The following is a 19,719-nucleotide window of genomic DNA, read 5'->3' as shown; positions in this document are numbered from 1 at the left end:
CCAGGCATCATCTGACCAGGTTTCTTTGACAGGAGAAGAAGGCAGTGGGGACCACCGTAGCAGAGTGGGACTCCGAACCTCTGGGAGCCTGCCCATGGGCGGATGTACCACCCCAAACTCCTCCAGGGGGCGCAGCACACACAGGGCCAGCAGGTCGCGTGGCACAGCAAGCCAGAGCCTGCAGGGATGAGAAGACGGTGGAGTCTTCAAACAAGTCACTTCGGTACCTAAACTGGAATCACCACTAATGAGGGGTCCTTTCCTACAAACGAGGAGCAACAAATCCAAATAAACTACCAAACCCCAACCACGATTTACTTTAAAATTAGCATCCTAGTTTTAAACGGTAGACTAACCAATGCAGGACCGTGCGGCAGCTCCCTTACCCCTCCCGTTTGTGAGACACGGTCCAGCCACGCGCAGATTGAAATCCTCCACTCTGCCGTCGGTGTCTGGGTACTGGAACAGCACACCGCTCACATCCTTCCCACTGAAGTCCATCTCATGAGGCAGCTTCAGCACCGTCTTGACCCCGATGTAGCTGTTGGTCAACAATCAGAGCACCCATAATGAGGATGCTGCTTTCAGTACACAGTTCTAACCTTGGTGAAGCTATGAAGGATGTCCGTACTTGGCTCTGGTCTGCACCACAGCAATCGTCTGAGGGTGGCATCGTGAGTCGATGTAGAACGTCCTTCTCTTGTTCTGTCTGTAGGGAACATAAACAATTAAAGACGCAATGTGTCACTTTTTGGGCAGCCTGACCAAATCCACATAGAAATTCAGTTATAGATCTGTCATTCTCATTGAAAGCAAATCTAAGAAGCCGTAGATCTGTTCTATGTGCATTATTTCTATGCTTCCCGTTCTTACGTTTTGTTTTAGCGTCTTTAACTTTTGTACACCAGCTTCAAACAATCTTCTTGGTTATGGAAAACATTTCACAGCGGTTTAGATGGTACAATGATTCTCTACACTATACTTGCTTGTTTTGTCACAAATTCTGCAAACTATTACAATTTTAGAAACCAGGAAATGGAGGAGCGATTTCTGCATAGTGCACCTTTAACATGTGTAGGGCCAGGAGTTTTTCCTGACAAAGTAACCTCATCAGGAGAAACTCTGGGCCTTATTTATAGACTATAACTAGACCCTATACATGAACGATACTAAATTAACTACCTTTTAATGGTCAGCCACTATTTCTCTTATGTTTATTCTCCCCTCACCTATGGCAGAGCTGCATGGCCTCAGCGGCGGCTGTCGCCTCATCCAGCAGAGAGGCGTTGGCCACAGCCATGCCCGTGATGTCACAGATCATGGTCTGGTAGTTGAGCAGACTCTCCAGGCGACCCTGAGCCACCTCAGGCTGGTAGGGGGTGTACTGTGTCACCCTGAGGAGAACAGGAGACACAGAGAAATTATTACACATTACGTGTACTTGCTACGACTGTGATATGTGATTGTCTCACCTAGCTATCTTAAGAGGAATGCACTAATCGCTCTGGGTAAATTACTAAAATATTTTTTTAAATGTAAGAATGTATTACAATACACAGAAAAACCAAACTCTTTTTCAAGGAATCGATATACTAGGGTGAAATGGGTGGAAGTTTATAAAAATAAAGAAAAAGTCAGTGCTGTCTTGTTTTAAGTCGGACAAAAAACAGATCCCAAGATCCCGCATTGGGGCGGCAGGGTAGCCTAGTGGTTAGAGCGTTGGGCTAGTAACCGAAAGGTTGCAAGTTCGAATCCCCGAGCTGACAAGGTACAAATCTGTCCTTCTGCCCCTGAAAATAAGAATTTGTTCTTAACTGACTTACCTAGTTAAATACAGGTAAAATACATTAAAAAAAATAAAAAACATGTGAGGATGTAATTTAATGCAGTGCAAACCTAAACTGGAAACTTGAGCCTCAAGTCAAAAGATGTATTTGATTAGGGGCACGTTTTTCTGCAATGTAGCAACTAGTGATTTAATGACAAGTGTAACAGTTTAACTTTAGTCCGTCCCCTCGCCCCGGCGCGAACCAGGGACCCTCTGCACACAGACAACAGTCACCCACGAAGCATCGTTACCCATCGCTCTACAAAAGCCGCGGCCCTTGCAGGGCAAGGGGAACCACTACTTCAAGGTCTCAGAGCAAGTGACGTCACCGATTGAAAGGCTATTAGCACGCACCACCGCTAACTAGCTAGCCATTTCACATCGGTTACACAAGCAGAAGCCCATACATATATGCACCTTGAGTGCACAATCAAACAGTATCTTGCCCTACTGATGGAGACAACTTGGCTAGATGCAGAACAAATAACAACTCTTTTGTTTTTGTGTGTTTGTACCAAAGTGACCGTTACCATCCTGAATTCTCCAGAAGGTTTCTCTGTATAACTGGAGGCACTGAGCAGTTGTAGTAGCCCATTCCGATATAAGACCTCCACACCTTGTTCTTTGATGCAATCTTTTGGAGATGCTCCAAGACTTCATTCTCGCCTGCAGAAATAGAGATCACAATTGGCATCACATATATTTGAGGAAAAAGTGCATTAAACAATTATACCCATATATTTTCTGAACAAACCACTGAAACGAATGGGCAGTAACGTCATATAGCATCAGATTCACTGTCATAATGGAGTGGAAAGGAAAACAGCTTTGTGTACTCCACGTCACTGTCGTGTTCTGTGTGAACTGTACACAACATTTCTGTGCGTGTAGAATGCACTTCCATTTGTGCATCATATTTCTATCTATTGTAGGGGACAATTATGTGCAACGTATAGGCCCTTTCCCAAAGGTTAGTAATCTAGCCTTATTCTCCAGTGCTGTAGGGGAGATCAACCAATACACACACTGGAATTCCTCAGGCATTCCGTCACTGCTTAGCAACACCCTCAGCAAGGAATGGACAATACTACCCTTCAATCGAGTGCCCAAAGTACTCTCATATTCAGGATGAGCATTTCTCTGGTGATTTCTAATGAGGTATACCACCATACGATCAGAAAATGGTGAACATTTGCAGTTTGAGTTTAGGTGGCAAAGAATTTAACTGTAAATCCATTAAAAAAAATGGGGGGGCTACTGTGGCGCTGCACATTTCATTAGAGAGGACAGTTTTCCCATGGTCCCAAAGTTCCTCAAAGCATCAGAAAAGCCTGATTCAGAACCATCCAGCACATCTATTGTTGTGAAGAGAATCCCTTGCTGGCTTTGCAAACCAAGCCCCCCCAAAGCTGAACAAGCAAAAAGCAGTATGGCCTCCAGTTTGTTCCTTCAGCATGGTTAGCTACATAATGGAACAAGACAGAAAGGAGTGACCGAGGGTGGTCTTAGAACCCCCCTCGACCTTCTTATTAAGCATTGTGAATATTAAGTCAATCATTTTGCATAACAATAATGTTGGAAACTCCCCAAATAGCAGATAAGTGTTATTTTATATCATCTGATCAGTAAGTGTTATTTTATATCATCTGATCAGTAAGTAGTACAGTGGTATTTAAGTACACTAGGCCAAGCCTCCATTACCAATTTAATTACTTTTCTCTCACCATGTTGAGCACTGCTGGAAAACCAGGATAGTGAAAACAATGACTACTGTAACTGATGCAAAACAGAAAATTATGCAGCAATAATACTAGGGATTTTGACAGCTGAGAGTTACAATACATGACATTAACACCCCAACACGAGTAGTTTGTATTACATTGATTATTGTAGAGATGGGTCACTGGTAAGAGTGCATCATCAATGTGGCCTGGTGAGAATATTGGCAAAATAAGAATCATCTTTGATGTGCCTTCGATGAAAATTGTCATCAGCAATACTTTTGTCTGTTTTCAAATTACTTTGCTTAATTAAATATTGTATATTATGGCCATATTGTCAGTTGCTTTAGAACAATGTTTTTAATAAATGCAATCCATTACACAGAACAAGGTAAATTAGTAATACAATGTACTGTACTTGTCCAGAATAGTATTTTTATAGCCTTGTAAATCTCAAGTGATAACAGTATGAGACGTCAGTCTCTGGTGGAATTATGCAGGGGTTTGCCAGGGAAATATGCCTAGTAAGTGTTTTGTAGACAAACTATTATTGATATTAAGACATTTAAAAGGTCTCCTAATTCTCTTAATCGATTGTAAATCAGTCTGTCTATTACTAAATGTAAAAAAAAAAATGTATTAAAGTAAGAATACCAAAACCCATCAAATTAACCATATTAGGAATTCCATGAAGCTCGTTTGCACATGTCATTCGTCTGTGATGTAATGTTAACGCTATAACCAGTATGAACTGGACTTGGGACAGGAGCTCAAGGCTGAACTTTACACTCCAATTGCCATCCTATTAGCATCGGCTTCCCAACAGGAGATTGGTGCTGCTCGTTGAGTTCCGCAAAAACAACTCCAAATATGTTCAAAGGAAGACTTAACGGTGAAGAGGGCTTCACAATAGGAGTGCAACCTACATTTCAGCCAGTCGCTTGTTTGGCTTGATTTACAATGTGAAAAGAAAACTCAGACCAGCAAAATAGGCAGACAAAACATAAATGCAAATAAATAAAACGTATCAAGATTACATTTGACGGGGAAATCAACAACAATATTGAAACGCACTTGAAAAACAAAATCATACCAGAAGCGGGAATTTTATAACACGATGAGGCAATATATATATATATATATATATATATATATATATATAGAGAGAGAGAGAGAGAGAGAGAACACACACACACACATCAACAATAACACGTGCTGTTAAAGATGATGGAAAGAAGATAAACTTACAGAGAGGATCATCCATTTTCATACTTCTTTGAATGCGGATGGATTCTGGAACTGTATCTTCTATCAACTGGGCGATTGACTGTAAAACAATGTATAGATCACAAAAAAATCGCACTAAAACTATATACATTGTTGAAAGTTCAGCTGTTTATGACAAGAAACATGCAAGAGCGCCTGCAAGGCATTAGATCGACACATTAGCCTACTTTCTGTCCTATCAATTCTCTATTTATCCAAATGTTTATAAATCTTACCTCAAGTCCAAGAACATCCAGCATCTCCCTTTTCTCCCTTTCGCCTGGACCAATATGTCTCTCAGCAAAATCATCGTGTCTCGGCAGTATTCTGTCTATCTGTCTGGAAGAAGCATAGACTGCAGACATCCGAAGACCGCGGACAGTTACAAAAGCATTGCGGTTTTGGATTCTAGTCTGTAGTTTCACAAAAAGTCGGCTTTGACCAGATATATGTCTGCAAGGTGCATGTGAATTCAACGATTTGGCGAATAGGATCCCCCAAGACTTTGCACAGCTTTGCATTTTTAACTCACTAAAACAAAAAGCTATTCAAAAAAATMGTTCACGCTGCCGACCTCAACTGAATCCCTCAGACATGTGATTTCTCCCAAAGTCTCTGCCATCTACTTCAAACTGCTTAGTTTATACGCCTGCCCCTTCAAAAAGAACTAACCAATCGATAAGAGAAAGGTCGCTGACGCGCTGACGAGCCCCAGTCAAACAGCTGCAGTGAACTTTCTCACCTGCCCGCCCACTGTAAATAAAACGAATCCGCTGCTTTGTATCGGGCGACCATCATCTCCCGCCAGTTAGCTGTCAGTTGGAGCGAAGATGCTGTGTTTTGTATTAATTCAAATGTATTACATGTTTACAACCATAGCAAGAGCGCTCGAAACGACATGCCAATGCAGTATGCTTGTGCATGTGTAGGGGAATCGTCTAAGTAAGTAAACAGTGCAATCCCATTAGGTACAAAATGTGTGTTTTAAATCTTTATCTCAATTATTTTATTTTCATTATTTTGTAATGCGCCCTCCTTGGGTAATATTCACAGGGCCACCAGGAGGCATGTTTTATTATACTGGTTGATGTAGGGTACCTTAATTATCCAGTTATTTTTAATATTTGTTGAAAGCAATATAATGATGGAACTATCTTGCCTGATGGATAGTGCCTGCCATGCCATGGCAGAAATTGTGAAGGGGTAAGAAAGGTAACATAGAATGTTGTTTTAGAATGGAGGTCACATTGAAGCCAAGCCTCTTTCTGCCTTTTTGGCAATCTGGACCATATTCAGTATTGTTGACATCTTTGCAATAATGTTTCTGAATTAATCAATTATAAAATACTTTGAGCACAGATTAACTGAGAATGGAGGCTGTTTGCACCATATTATTAAATGATTATATTAAATTACTAGAGGGGTTATATCATCAAACCGCAAAGTTCCCGAATGGGGTGAAAATCTTTGTCAGGGAGAAATCCAAAACCAGTCTAATTGGAATCAATGGCATTAGAGCCATAGGGGATGCATTTCCTGCTTGTACTTATGCAGGACAGGAAAATAAAAGTATGGCATGTGATGTATCAGAAATTATGTAAGGGAATTATAGTCAGCCTAAAATATTATCATATAATTATACATACAGTTTATACAGGTTTATACCACTTTCCGATATAAATAGCCTAAAATATACAGTACCATTAAAAAGTTTGGGGTCACTTAGAAATGTCCTTGTTTTTGAAAGAAAAGCACATTTTTTGTCCATTTAAAATAACATAAAATTGATCAGAAATACAGTGTAGACATTGTTAATGTTGTAAATGACTATTGTAGCTGGAATGTCTACATAGGTGTACAGAGGCCCATTATCAGCAACCATCACTCCTGTATTCCAATGGCACGTTGTGTTAGCTAATCCAAGTTTATCATTTTAAAAGGCTAATTGATCATTAGAAAACCCTTTTGCAATTATGTTAGCACAGCTGAAAACTGTTGTTCTGATTTAAAGAAGCAATAAAACTGGGCTTCTTTAGACTAGCTGAGTATCTGGAGCATCAGCATTTGTGGGTTCGATTACAGGTTCAAAATGGCCAGAAACAAAGAACTTTCTCCTGAAACTTGTCAGTCTATTCTTGTTCTGAGAAATGAAGGCTATTCCATGTGAGAAATTGCCAAGAAACTGAAGATCTCGTACAAAGTTGTGTACTACTCCCTTCACAGAACAGCGCAAACTGTCTCTAACCAGAATAGAAAGAGGAGTGGGAGGCCCCGGTGCGCAACTGAGCAAGAGGACAAGTACATTAGAATGTCAAGTTTGAGAAACAGATTCCTCACAAGTCCTCAACTAGCAGCTTCATTAAATAGTACCCGCAAAACACCAGTCTCAATGTCAGCAGTGAAGAGGCGACTCTGGGATGCTGGCCTGATACAGCCTGGATTTGAACCAAGGACTGACACCTCTTGCACTGAAATGCAGTGCCTTAGACCGCTGTGCCACTCAGGTGCCCTTGGCTCAAATATACTGCTTGCTTATCAGTAAACAATGAGAATTATGTGTGCAATTATCTTGTGTCAATACTGTAGAGCCAAAAGCAGAGTTCCTACAAGGTATTTACGATCTGGTTGTTTAGTCATAAAACCGGGGGGCGTTGCGGCCCCCCTCTGGTGGTTTACCCTGGTAGGCTTTCTTCCAATGGAGCAGTCCACCACAAGAATGGGCAGCGGATGTCCGGGTTGGGGATCACCGTTCCGGACCCGTCGTCTGGTGATCCAGGCTGGTAGATCTGGGCATTAACTTAGGAAGATGTTAACAAYGCACACATTCACAAAATATATAATTACGTTTCATCCCCAAATGCATTGTGGCACTAACTGATGGTTGTATTGGAAACTTGTTTATGGCTCTATCACTTCCTAAGTGTCAAAGACAATGAAACAAAAAATTGAATAAAAGCATAAAGAAAAGATATACAAAATATAGTTATAACACCTTAATCATCTAATGGGACTGTATTTCATATGTGCCCACGGTCTTGGCAAAATGACCCTATCATGGCATTGTCTAATGTCATATCTAGGGTGTTCCTACTTGGTAGTGTGTTGCTTAGGGCACTATCCTAAGTTGATAACTACATGATAAGTCTACAGCTGTAAGGCACCTAGCTTCGGACAGTCTAAAGGGATGACCTATGGACCTCTGGGGAGAAACTAGTGAGTACTGTAGCTGTAGAGTCAAAGGCCTCAGGGTAAATGTTGAACTTTATTAAGGCTGGTATTTGGCTTGGACTCTTTAAGTGATCCTAGCATAAAACCTCATTAAATGTTCTGTTGTACTTGTGCGTTTATCCTTACACAAGCGCACATACCAAGGGAAAGAAAACCAAGTATCCTGGTAGGCTGCAACCTGTTCAGGATGAGTCTGACGTCATTAGATAATTTCCATGTCAATGCCTTGAGGTTAGTAAGAATTGATGTCGACCTCAAGACATATGTTAAGGGGACCTGTCGTAGTTTTACTACACGTCAATGTGTCTTACACCATTGTAGTGGTGATAGGTATGAAGGAGTCTATTTCATAGCTATGTTATCCACGGAGAAGCTAACCTCACGACGGAGGTACTCTATAAGCACTGAACCAGTCGTACACGGTGTGATCATGGTTCATGACTATTTAGGGGATTCTATTTAGTAGAGGCATGTGTGTTAACCATCAGAAGAGTGTTTTGGAGATTTGGAGATTCCCTTCCACGTGTTGCAATCTGAGTGACTACTAACTCCTCTGATGCTGTCATCAATAGCAATTTGACTTGTGAGGTGTCACGCCCTGACCTTAGTATTCTATGTTTTGTGTATTATTTTGGTCAGGTCAGGGTGTGACGAGGGTGGATATGATTGTTTTGTATTGTCTAGGGTTTTTGTATGTCTAGGTGTGTGTGTGTAGTCTAGGCATATGTAGGTCTATGGTGGCCTAGATTGGTTCCCAATCAGAGGCAGCTGTTTATCGTTGTCTCTGATTGGGGATCCTATTTAGGTTGCCATTTTCCAATTTGGTTTGTGGGTTATTGTCTATGTGATGTTGCATGTCTGCACTCAGTGTTTATAGCGGTCACGGTGTTGTTTTGTATTAGTTTGTTCAGTATATTTCTTTATTAAAAGAAGTATGTATTATAATCACGCTGCGCCTTGGTCTCCTCTCTACGACGTTCGTGACATGAGGTCTCTTACCTTCTTACTGATTGTGGCTGGACTGACTGTGCTGGCATTGGTACTGGTACTCAAGGGGACCAGTTATCCTACTTATTTATTCTGAAATGTTATCCTACTGGAACACATGATTAGAGCATTTTACTAGTTGCATTGTAGTTGAAACTACACATGGCAAGCAATGCTTATTGTTGCCATTTGTTTTGGAGGTGGAAAGTCCGCTGGACTTCTTTTACGACCAGTGTGGTACACCTCAGTGATATCTTAGATGTGTTCTAAGGTTATCCCTGTCGAGGGGCCTGTCCGCTCCTCTCTGTTCTCGTGGGGAAGTTTACAACTAGATTTTTCCTGCTCTGGCGGCCTCGTACAGTGTTGCACCTAGTCTCAACCCCCCCACCGGCCTCGATGAGGCTCGTCCTGGTTCTGGGCTAGTATTCCCCCCCACCAGCGGTTGGTGTTGGTATCAGAGGCACAAACGAAAAGGTCGGACCCTTTGTACGAGTTGTCAGCAGCCGCATTGTTATTAGATTGGCTGTAACCTTTCAACCAAATCTCCTGGTGTTTGTGCTTCAAAACACTCAGTGGCTGTCGAGGCCTGTCAGTCACCACAGCATCCTTGTGTGGCAACATCTCCAGTACCTGCAAACTGAGACAAGGATATCTGTCTGCGATATCGCACAGCGTTTCACCAGTGGGAGTCATCAGGTCAGTTGCGGGACTGATACCGTTAGTGTCATTGTAAGGGGTTTCAGTCCCCSACAAAGCGGGAAATGTATCATCGGAAGCAGAGTACACTCTGTACGTTGATGCTTTTATTGCTGAGACGGCCGCAGTGCTTGCGGAAGTGTCCGAAGGACAAGAGAAGTTCATCTTAACTACAGCATTGCACGACTCCAAGAAGGAGGGAAGTTGCTCATTCACAGAGACTGCTGGCTTGAAATCATGAAAAGAATGGTCAATCAGGTTTGCTGATTGAATGTGACGAGATATCATAATATCTCCTTGGTTCAGATTCTGCAGGTTTCGAAATGTCTTTATCCCAAGGGGTGCTGTCGACAGATACCTGTCGTGGATGACTGCATTGCAGCTAGCGTTAGAAGACAGTGTGGTCATTGGAGACAGCACTGTGACCTGTGACCATATTTAGTTGGTTTTCCTGTCCATCAATGGGAGTAATAACCTAACAAATGAACAACTCTTAAAAAAATACTAAGACTTTAGATTGTCTTTATTAAGATATCCACTATATCAAGTTTTAGCCAGACCACCCATCCAGCCCGAGCCGCCTGCATGCCCGACCCCCACCAGTCTAGTACATAATCCAACTCTCTCCCGACACAATGTCCTTCCCACCTTCCCAAGGGAAAGGTTTGGAAACAAAAGTAGAAAAAAACAAAGACACATACACCTCAAATACATTAACACACAGAAACTAAAAATCTTCCATATACACTGAACAAAAATATAAATGCAACATGTAACAAGTGATGGTCCCATGTTTCATGAGCTGAAATAAAAAATCACATACATTTTCCATACGCACAAAAAGCTTATTTCTGTCAAATTTTGTGCACAAATTTGTTTACATCCCTGTTAGTGAGCATTTTGTAGATAATCCATCCAGGTGTGGCATATCAAGAAGCTGATTAAACAGCATGATCATTACACAGGTGCACCTTGTGCTGGAATCAATAAAAATTCACTTTAAAATGTGCAGTTTTGTCACACAACACAATGCCACAGATGTCTCAAGTTTTGAGGGAACGTGCAATTGTCATGATGACTGCAGGAATGTCAACCAGAACTGTTGCCAGATAATTCCATTTTTATTTGTCTACCATAAGCCACCTCCAACGTCATTTTAAAGAATTTGGCAGTTGCAATTCACAATCGCAGACCACGTGTAACCACGCAAGACCAGGACCTCCACATCCGGTTTCTTCACCTGCGGGATCGTCTGAGGTTGGGAGTGTGTGCTGAGGAGTATTTCTGTCTGTAATTAAGCCCTTTCGTGGGGGAAAACTCATTCTGATTGGCTGGGCCTGAGTCCCCAGTGGGTGGGCCTGGCTCACAAGTGGGTGAGCCTCTGCCCTCCCAGGCTCACCCATGGCTGCACCCCTGCCCAGTCATGTGAAATCCATAGATTAGGGCATAATGAAATTATTTAAATTGACTTATTTCCTTTTAATGAACTGAAACTCAGCAAAATCTTTGAAATTGTTGCATGTTGCGTTTATATTTTTGTTCAGTATAGTTCATATCACAGGCCTAATAGTACTGTAGCTCTTTTTACTTGCACACAATTTAGCTGGATCACCCCGTCCTGTCCCTAGGGGTCCAGTTCCCCAACCCAACACACCCCACTCAGCTTTAGGATCTTAGTGAAACATTGGTTTCGGATGTGTTAGACCAAGGGCAGAGGGACAACCCACAGGATGGCTGACCCCCAGGACCAGGCCTGAGCAGCCCAGCAGCTAGGGATTGCTTAAATAGATATCTCCCCTGACAAATACATGTTTTCAATACAGACTCCTTTGGTCTTCCTGTATTCCATATAAGGCATCCAGACGTTATGAAAGTTTCCCAGTTTACCCTTAATCTTGTAATAAATCAAATCTGGTGATACATAACTTGACATTTCTGCCATCCATTGTAACATTGTGGGAGGATAACCAACATTCCAATTATCTGCAATGCATTTCTTAGCCACTATAAATGCTTGGTTACAGTTTCTTCTGACAACAGTCTCCAGAATCAACATTTCCAAGTAAACAAAAACAGGGAGAAGGGACAATCTGTAGACATGATGAGATAAAATAACATACTCTTTGCCAGAATTCAGCCAGAATTCACAAGACCATAACATATGCAAATACACCTAGGTTGGAGTCATTAAAACTTGTTTTTCAACCACTCCACAAATTTCTTGTTAACAAACTATAGTTTTAGCAAGTCGGTTAGGACATCTACTTTGTGCATGACACAAGTAATTTTTCTAACAATTGTTTACAGACACATTATTTCACTTATAATTCACTGTATCACAATTCCTGTGGGTCAGAAGTTTACATACACTAATTTGACTGTGCCTTTAAACAGCTTGGAAAATTCTAGAAAATGATGTCATGGCTTTAGAAGCTTCTGATAGGCAAATTTTCATCATTTTARTCAACTGGAGGTGTACCTGTGGATGTATTTCAAGGCCTATCTTCAAACTCATATAGATACTTTGTACCTGTTTCCTCCAGCATCTTCACAAGGTCCTTTGCTGTTGTTCTGGAATTCATTTGCACTTTTAGCACCAAAGTACGTTCATCTCTAGGAGACAGAACACGTCTCCTTCCTGAGCGGTATGACGGCTGCGTGGTCCCATGGTGTTTATACTTGCGTAACCTGAAAGGCTGCTCAGCAAGGAAGAAGCCACTGCTCCAAAACCTCCATAAAAAGCCAGACTACGGTTTGCAACTCCACATGGGGACAAAGATCATACTTTTTGGAGAACTGTCCTCTGGTCTGATGAAACAAAAATAATTATGTTTGGCCATAATAACCATCGTTATGTTTGGAGGAAAAAGGGGGATGCTTGCAAGCCGAAGAACACCATCCTAACCGTGAAGCACAGGGGTGGCAGCATCATGTTGTGGGGGTGCTTTGCTGCAGGAGGGACTGGTGGACTTCACAAAATAGATGGCATCATGAGGAATGGAAATTATGTGGATATATTGAAGCAAGAGACATCAGAGATTGTAACATTCTCTGTTTCACGGAAACATGGCTCACTCAGGATATGTTGTCAGAGTCGGTACAGCCTGTCACGTTCGTCGTAACATTGAAGAGAGGAGGACCAAGGCGCAGCGTGAAATGAATACATATTTAATAAACGAAGACGAAGAACACTTGACAAACTATACAAAACAACAAACGAACGTGAAGCTATATAACAAATAGTGCTGACACTAAACACTACACATAGACAATCCCCCACAAACTACCTAATGAATATGGCTGCCTAAATATGGTTCCCAATCAGAGACAACGATAGACAGCTGTCTCTAATTGAGAACCAATCTAGGCAACCATAGACATACATACACCTAGACTGAACACTGCCCCATAAACATACAAAAAAACCTAGACAATACAAAACACATACATCCCCCATGTCATACCCTGACCTAACTAAAATAATAAAGAAAACAAAGATAACTAAGGCCAGGGTGTGACACAGCCACCCGGTTTCTTCATGCATCGCACCGACAGAAACAAACATCTCTCTGGTAAGAAGAAGGGCGGGGGTGTATGCCTTATGATTAACGACTCATGGTGTAATCACAACAACATACAGGAACTCAAGTCCTTTTGTTCACCCGACCTAGAATTCCTTACAATCAAATGCCGACCTAGAATTCTCTTCGATTATAGTCACAGCCATGTATATCCCCCCCAAGCAGATCCCTCGTCGGCCCTGAAAGAACTTCACAGGACTCTATGTAACTGGAAACCATACATCCTGAGGCTGCATTTATTKTAGCTGTGGATTTTAACAAAGCTAAACTAAGAACCATACTTCCTAAATTCTATCAGCATATCGAATGCGCGACAAGAGCTGGTAGCTTTCCGGTTCATTGCTACTCAAACTTTCGCGACGCATACAAAGCCGCTGACTCGGTGAGCAAGTTTATTAGCAAGTGCATCGGAGATGTYGTACCCTCTGTGACCATTAAAACCTTCCCTAACCAGAAACCGTGGATTGATGGCAGCATTCGCGCAAAACTTAAAGCGCGAACCACCGCTTTTAATCATGGCAAGGTGACCGGAAACACGACCGAATACAAACAGTGCAGCTATTCCTTCCGCAAGGCAATCAAACAAGCAAAGCGTCAGTATAGAGACAAAGTAGAGTCGCAATTCAACGGCTTAAACACGAGACGTATGTGGCAGGGTCTACAGTCAATTACGGATTACAAAAAGAAAACCACACTGCACACTGCCCTATCCCATCTGGACAAGAGGAATACCTATGTAAGAATGCTGTTCATGGAATACAGCTCAGCATTTAACACCATAGTACCCTCCAAACTCGTCATTAAGCTCAAGACCCTGGATCTCGACCCCGCCCTGTGCAACTAGGTCCTGGACTTTCTGACGGGCCACCCCCAGGTGGTGAAGGTAGAAAACAACATCCCCACCCCGCTGATCCTCTACACTGGGGCCCCAGAAGGGTGCATTCTCAGCCCTCTCCTGTACTCCCTGTTCACCCATGACTGCGTGGCCATGCATGCTTCCAACTCAATCATCACGTTTGCAGGTGACCCTACAGTGGTAGGCCTGGTTAGCCAAAACGACGAGACAGCCTACATGGAGGAGGTGAGGGCCCTCAGAGTGTGGTGTCAGGAAAATAACCTCTCACTCAACATCAACAAAACAAAGGAAATGATCGTGGACTTCAGGAAACAGCAGAGGGAGCACCCCCCCATCCACATCGACGGGCAGTAGTGGAGAAGGTGGAACGTTTTAAGTTCCTCGGCGTACACATCACGGACAAACTGAAATGGTCCACCCACACAGACAGCTAGAGCGCCTCTTCAACCTCAGGCCAAAAATATCATCAAGGACAACAACCACCCGAGCCACTGCCTGTTCACCCCGCTAGCATCCAGAAGACGAGGTCAGTACAGGTGCATCAAAGCTGGGACCGAGAGGCTGAAAAACAGCTTCTATCTTTATTTTATTTATTTTTATTTCACCTTTATTTAACCAGGTAGGCCAGTTGAGAACAAGTTCTCATTTACAACTGCGACCTGGCCAAGATAAAGCAAAGCAGTGTGACAAAAACAACACACAGTTACACATAAACAAACGTACAGTCAATAACACAAAAGAAAATAWAAATCTCAAGGCCATCAGACTGTTAAACAGCCATCACTAACATAGGGAGGCTGCTGCCAACATACAGACTCAAATCTCTGGCCACTTAAATAAACTGACTTAATAAAGGTATCACTCATCACTTTAAATAACGCCACTTTAATAATGTTTACATATCCTACATTACTCAACTCATATGTATATACTGTATTCTACACCATCGACTGCATCTTGCCTATGCCGCATGCCATCGCTCATCCATATGTTATTTGTACATATTCTTATTCATCCCTTTACATTTGTGTGTATTTGTGTGTATAAGGTAGTTGTTGTGAATTTGTTAGATTACTTGTGTGTCGTCGGATGAAGAAGGAGACCAAGGTGCAGCGTGGTAGGCGTTCATGATTTTTAATAAACTGAACACCGCAACAAAATAACAAAGTAGAAAAAACGAAAGCTCACAGTTCTGTCAGGCAACAAAACAGCTAAACAGAAAATAACTCCCCACAAAACCCAAAAGGAAAATGACAAACTATATATGATCCCCAATCAGAGACAACGATAGACAGCTGCCTCTGATTAGGAACCATACTCAGCCAAAAACACAAAGAAATAGAAAACCTAGATTCTCCCACCCGAGTCACACCCTGACATAACCAAACATTGAGAATAAATAAGGATCTCTAAGGTCAGGGCGTGACAGTACCCCCCCCCCCAAAGGTGCGGACTCAGGCAAACCTGAACCTATAGGGGAGGGTCCGGGTGGGCATCTACTCTCGGTGGGGGCTCCGGTGCGGGACGCAGACCCCGCCCCGCTTTAGGCTCCCCCCACTTCGGTGGCGCCTCCGGTGCAGGGATCGTCGCCGGGACCTCCGGACCGTAGATCATCGCTGGAGGCTCGGGACTGCAGATCGCCGCTGGAGGCTCGGGACTGCAGATCGTCTCGGGAGGCTCTGGACTGGGAACCCCCGCTGGAGGCTCTGGACTGCAGCTCGTCGCTGAAGGCTCTGGACTGGGAACCCCCGCTGGAGGCTCTGGACTGCAGGTTGTCGCTGAAGACTCTGGACTGCAGATCTTCGCTGGAGGCTCCGGACTGGGGACCGTCGCTGGAGGCTCCGGACTGGGGACCGTCGCTGGAGGCTCCGGATTGGGGACCGTTGCTGCAGGCTCCTTGCCATGGATCTTCATTACAGGCTCTGGGCCATGGATCATCACTGGAGGCTTCGTGCCATGGATTACCACTACAGCTTCCGGGCCATGGATCATCACTGGAGGCTTCGTGCCATGGATTACCACCACAGGCTCTGGGCCATGGATCATCACTGGAGGCTTCGGGCCATGGATTATCACTAGAGGCTCCGGGCCATGGATCATCACTGGAGGCTTCATGCCATGGATCATCACTACAGGCTTCGTGCCATGGATCATCACTGGAAGCTTTGGACCATGGATCATCACTGGAGGCTTCGTACGTGGAGCCGGAACAGGTCTCACCGGACTGAGGAGACGTACTGGAAGCCTGGTGCGGTGAGCTGCCACAACACGTCCTGGCTGGATACCCACTCCAGCTCGGTGAGTGTGGAGAGCTGGCACGAACGCACTGGGCTATGATGGCGCACTGGAGGCATAGTGCGTAGAGCCGGCGCAGGATATGCTGGGCCGTGAAGGCGCACTGGAGGTCTGGAGCGCAGCGCTGGCACTACACGTCCTGGCTGAATCCCCCCTGTAGCACGGCAAGTGCGGTGAGCTGGAACAGGTCGCACTGAGCTGTGCTGGCGAACTGGGGATACCGTGCGTAGAGCTGGCACAGAATATCCTGGACCGAAGAGACGCACCGGAGGCCAGGAGCGCTGAGCCGGCACAATCCGTCTAGCTAGCACTGCGACTGCGGGGAGCTGGAATATAGCGCACCGGGCTGTGACTGCGCACTGGAGACATGGTGCGCATCACCGCATAACACGGTGCCCGACCGGTCACACACTCCCCACAGTAAGCACGGAGAGTTGGCTCAGGTCTAAACCCTGACTCTGCCAATCTCCCCGTGTGCCTCCCCCAAAAACATGTGGGAGCTACCTCTCGGGCTTCCGTTCTAGCCGTGACCCCTTGTATAGTTGCTCCCTCCTTGCTGCCTCCGTCTGCTCCCATGGGAGGCGATCCCTCCCAGCCAGGATCTCCTCCCACGTCCAGGATCCTTTACCATTCAGGATGTTGCTGATAATGGGCCTCTGTATGACTATGTAGATATTCCATAAAAAATCAGCCGTTTCCGGCTACAATAGTCATTTACAACATTAACAATGTCTACACTGTATTTCTGATCAATTTGATGTTATTTTAAAGGACAAAAAACTATTCGGTTGACGCTATACAGTCAATGGGTCAATAAGCTGCAGTCTTATTTCATTGAAAAGCAAATATATAATATAAAATATAATGTAAAACAACATTCAATAGGTTCAGTGGTGATTTTAGCATGTAAATCTTGGTGGGGCAAACTCCCATATATTATTTTTATGCATGCCAGCAAAGCCACTACACAACACAACACTAAACAATACATGAATTGCACTATAACGGTGACAAACGGTGCCCACAAACTGATAGGGCCTAGGTAAAGCTGTCCCAACAGCAGAGCTTTCTTTTCATCACCATGGAGTGAATCCTTACCACTGCTACACCTGGCTATCAGTGGAGCCATGTCTAGCAGCAAAACAGTTCAATCAGCCTCATTACTGCCTTTTAAAAAAGCATAGCTGATATGGCTGACTTGCTTAATGTGGTTTCAACTGACAATTGATATGTATAAACTATGGCATAAGGGGACAACGAGCGGTTAAGAGGCAATCCGTAATTCCGATTAAGACATTGATGAGCGAGCAAGGACGGAAGTAGTCAATATAACTATTTGTTCAGCACTTTTGAAATGTACAGCGACAGAACATGGGTCGTTCTTACAGTATTCTCCCTGTACACCAAGTCAAAAATAAATAAATAAAGGGGGCATATAAGCAGACAATGAAAGCTCTTACAATATTCGATGATGACATTTCTCTGAAACAGGCTATARGCTACATGTGCACCACCAACTCAGAACAGTAGGCTAAGTTATAAGGGGGAAAGAGACCAAATTATTAGGGTAAGGCACATGRGCTACTAACAGCTTACTACATAACACACACGTAGTATTACTTTCTTAGTTACAGTTTACATATCTCCCTGGCATATTACATAATTTATGCAGCAGCACACAATACACATTTTTGGGCTCACCTTGTGCTGTGCTCACTTGAACAGGAAGGTGGCGCGGCGGTCCTTGTGGGCAAATTTTGTCATCACACTTTGTCATCAAAGTCTGGCATTCTCTTGATTTATGGTGCTTTCAAGACAACTGGGAACTTTGGAAGAAAAAAACAAGGTTGAATCATGACGTCAGTGATCTTCAGGTCGGAGCTCTAGAAAGAGGCCTTGGAATTCTGAGTTGGATGACCTTTCAAAACGCATTTTCCCAGTCGGAGCTTGTTTTTTTCAGAGTTCCCACTTGAATTCACTGAAGTCTGAGATTTCCCAGTTCCGAGTTTCCAGTTGTTTTGAACGCAGCAGAAGTCATGCTGGATTGACAGCATGGCCAATGTATTAAAACTTTTCTGGCCCATGGTGTTGAATGTTCATTCTTTTAAGCTTGGAAAAGAGACCCTTAAACCCAGACTTGGACCACACATCCACTCCACTGAATAGCAAGCTGGTGATTGCTTTGCAACACTTGCAGTTAGCCACTGATTCCTTCCAAACCACTCATTGTTGAATTTGCAATTTCCAACTTTTTGTGTAATGTTTATGTCCAATGGCCGATGAGCACCGATATGCTTTATCTATAATTTCTCTTCATATGACAATGATTGAAATGGATTTGCTATTAGATTGTCGACGTGATTCATGATGAAGACTGCTTCTCTAGCTTGCTAGTTAGGATTTTGAAAGTATGATTTTGGCATGATCAGTCTATTCAAAGCTATGGTATATATAAAGTGATTTGACGTCTTTTTATCTGTGGCCAATGACTTTGTGCCTTCTTGGATGGGCACTTCTAATGTAAGTCTATGGCAGCACCCAACAGACTTGAATTTTCGAGCTCTCCCCGTAGATTTTGCGGTGACGTAGTGTCCCCATGAGTGACAGAACACTGAGCCAATCACGGCGCAACTAGAGAACATTACCAACCTCCGCTGGCTTCTCCACCACCACAGAAAGCACTGAGTCAGACTGAAACACCTGCATTTTGGAGCTGCCTTACTTACTGTATGCAGACTTATTAACTCAATGATTTTTTACATTGTTTGCAAACTGATATGTGACACGTATTAATGCCAAAATAATCCTTGGGATGTCCCTACCCTAAATTATAAACCTAACCTTAACCCTTACCCTAACCTTACACATAACCAAATCCCTTACCTAACCTTAACCATTTTAAACGTCAACTTCAATGGGGTAGGGACGTCCAAAGGAAACTGAATATCACGGACCATATGTTTATCATCTGAGAGCTGTATCCATGAATTCGGTGCAAGGGACACAAGATAAGAGAGACTGGTGTGAGAGACAAGTAGCGGCCTGACCATAGAATTAGGAATTAGAATACTATTATGACATAGCCTGACAATAGATAACAGAAAATGTTTTTTGGGGGGGTGGGGGGGGGGGGAATTGATCCGAGGCCTTTGAGACCCATGGCCCGCCAGTTGCCATCCAGATCCTCTATATCAGGCGGTGTCAGAGGAATGCCCTAAAAATTGTCAAAGACTCCAGCCACCCTAGTCATAGACTGTTCTC

The 19,719-nt window shown here is 43.5% G+C and overlaps 2 protein-coding genes and 1 long non-coding RNA gene across 3 annotated transcripts in view; all 3 read right to left on the bottom strand.

Moving 5' to 3' along the window:
• Positions 1-5,440, bottom strand: part of LOC111974182 (glycine dehydrogenase (decarboxylating), mitochondrial) — a 19,864-nt gene extending 14,424 nt beyond the window's left edge. Inside the window, 9 exon segments of the mRNA XM_070446946.1 lie at positions 2-89; positions 91-156; positions 158-178; positions 379-541; positions 632-709; positions 1,230-1,394; positions 2,359-2,494; positions 4,798-4,876; positions 5,052-5,440. Of these exon segments, the coding sequence (XP_070303047.1) occupies positions 2-89; positions 91-156; positions 158-178; positions 379-541; positions 632-709; positions 1,230-1,394; positions 2,359-2,494; positions 4,798-4,876; positions 5,052-5,336 (1,081 nt within the window). The 5' untranslated portion in view covers positions 5,337-5,440.
• A 5,595-nt stretch (positions 5,441-11,035) lies between these two features.
• On the bottom strand, positions 11,036-11,172 carry LOC139028883 (uncharacterized). The gene is made up of 2 exons (XR_011481100.1): positions 11,126-11,172; positions 11,036-11,084 (listed from the first exon to the last, which is right to left on the bottom strand). It is a non-coding gene; the product is annotated as an uncharacterized lncRNA (long non-coding RNA).
• Positions 11,173-15,706: 4,534 nt separating this feature from the next.
• On the bottom strand, positions 15,707-16,263 carry LOC139028769 (uncharacterized). The gene is made up of 2 exons (XM_070446874.1): positions 15,991-16,263; positions 15,707-15,901 (listed from the first exon to the last, which is right to left on the bottom strand). Exons 1-2 carry the CDS (start codon positions 16,261-16,263, stop codon positions 15,707-15,709), a joined length of 468 nt encoding a protein of 155 aa, XP_070302975.1.
• Positions 16,264-19,719: the final 3,456 nt, after the last annotated feature.

This window comes from Salvelinus sp. IW2-2015, linkage group LG15 (genome assembly GCF_002910315.2).
Source record: "Salvelinus sp. IW2-2015 linkage group LG15, ASM291031v2, whole genome shotgun sequence".
Classification (NCBI taxonomy): Eukaryota; Metazoa; Chordata; class Actinopteri; order Salmoniformes; family Salmonidae; genus Salvelinus; species Salvelinus sp. IW2-2015.
This window is presented reverse-complemented; position numbering and strand designations above follow the sequence as displayed.

Excerpts from the sequence above, each read along its gene's own strand:
- LOC139028769 (XM_070446874.1), bottom strand. The coding sequence starts at position 16,263 with ATGATCCATGGCCCGGAGCCTCTAGTGATAATCCATGGCCCGAAGCCT. Across the intron at positions 15,902-15,990 it reads GTCCGGAGCCTCCAGCGACG|TCCAGAGCCTTCAGCGACGA; the intron begins GTCCCCAGTCCG and ends GGGGGTTCCCAG.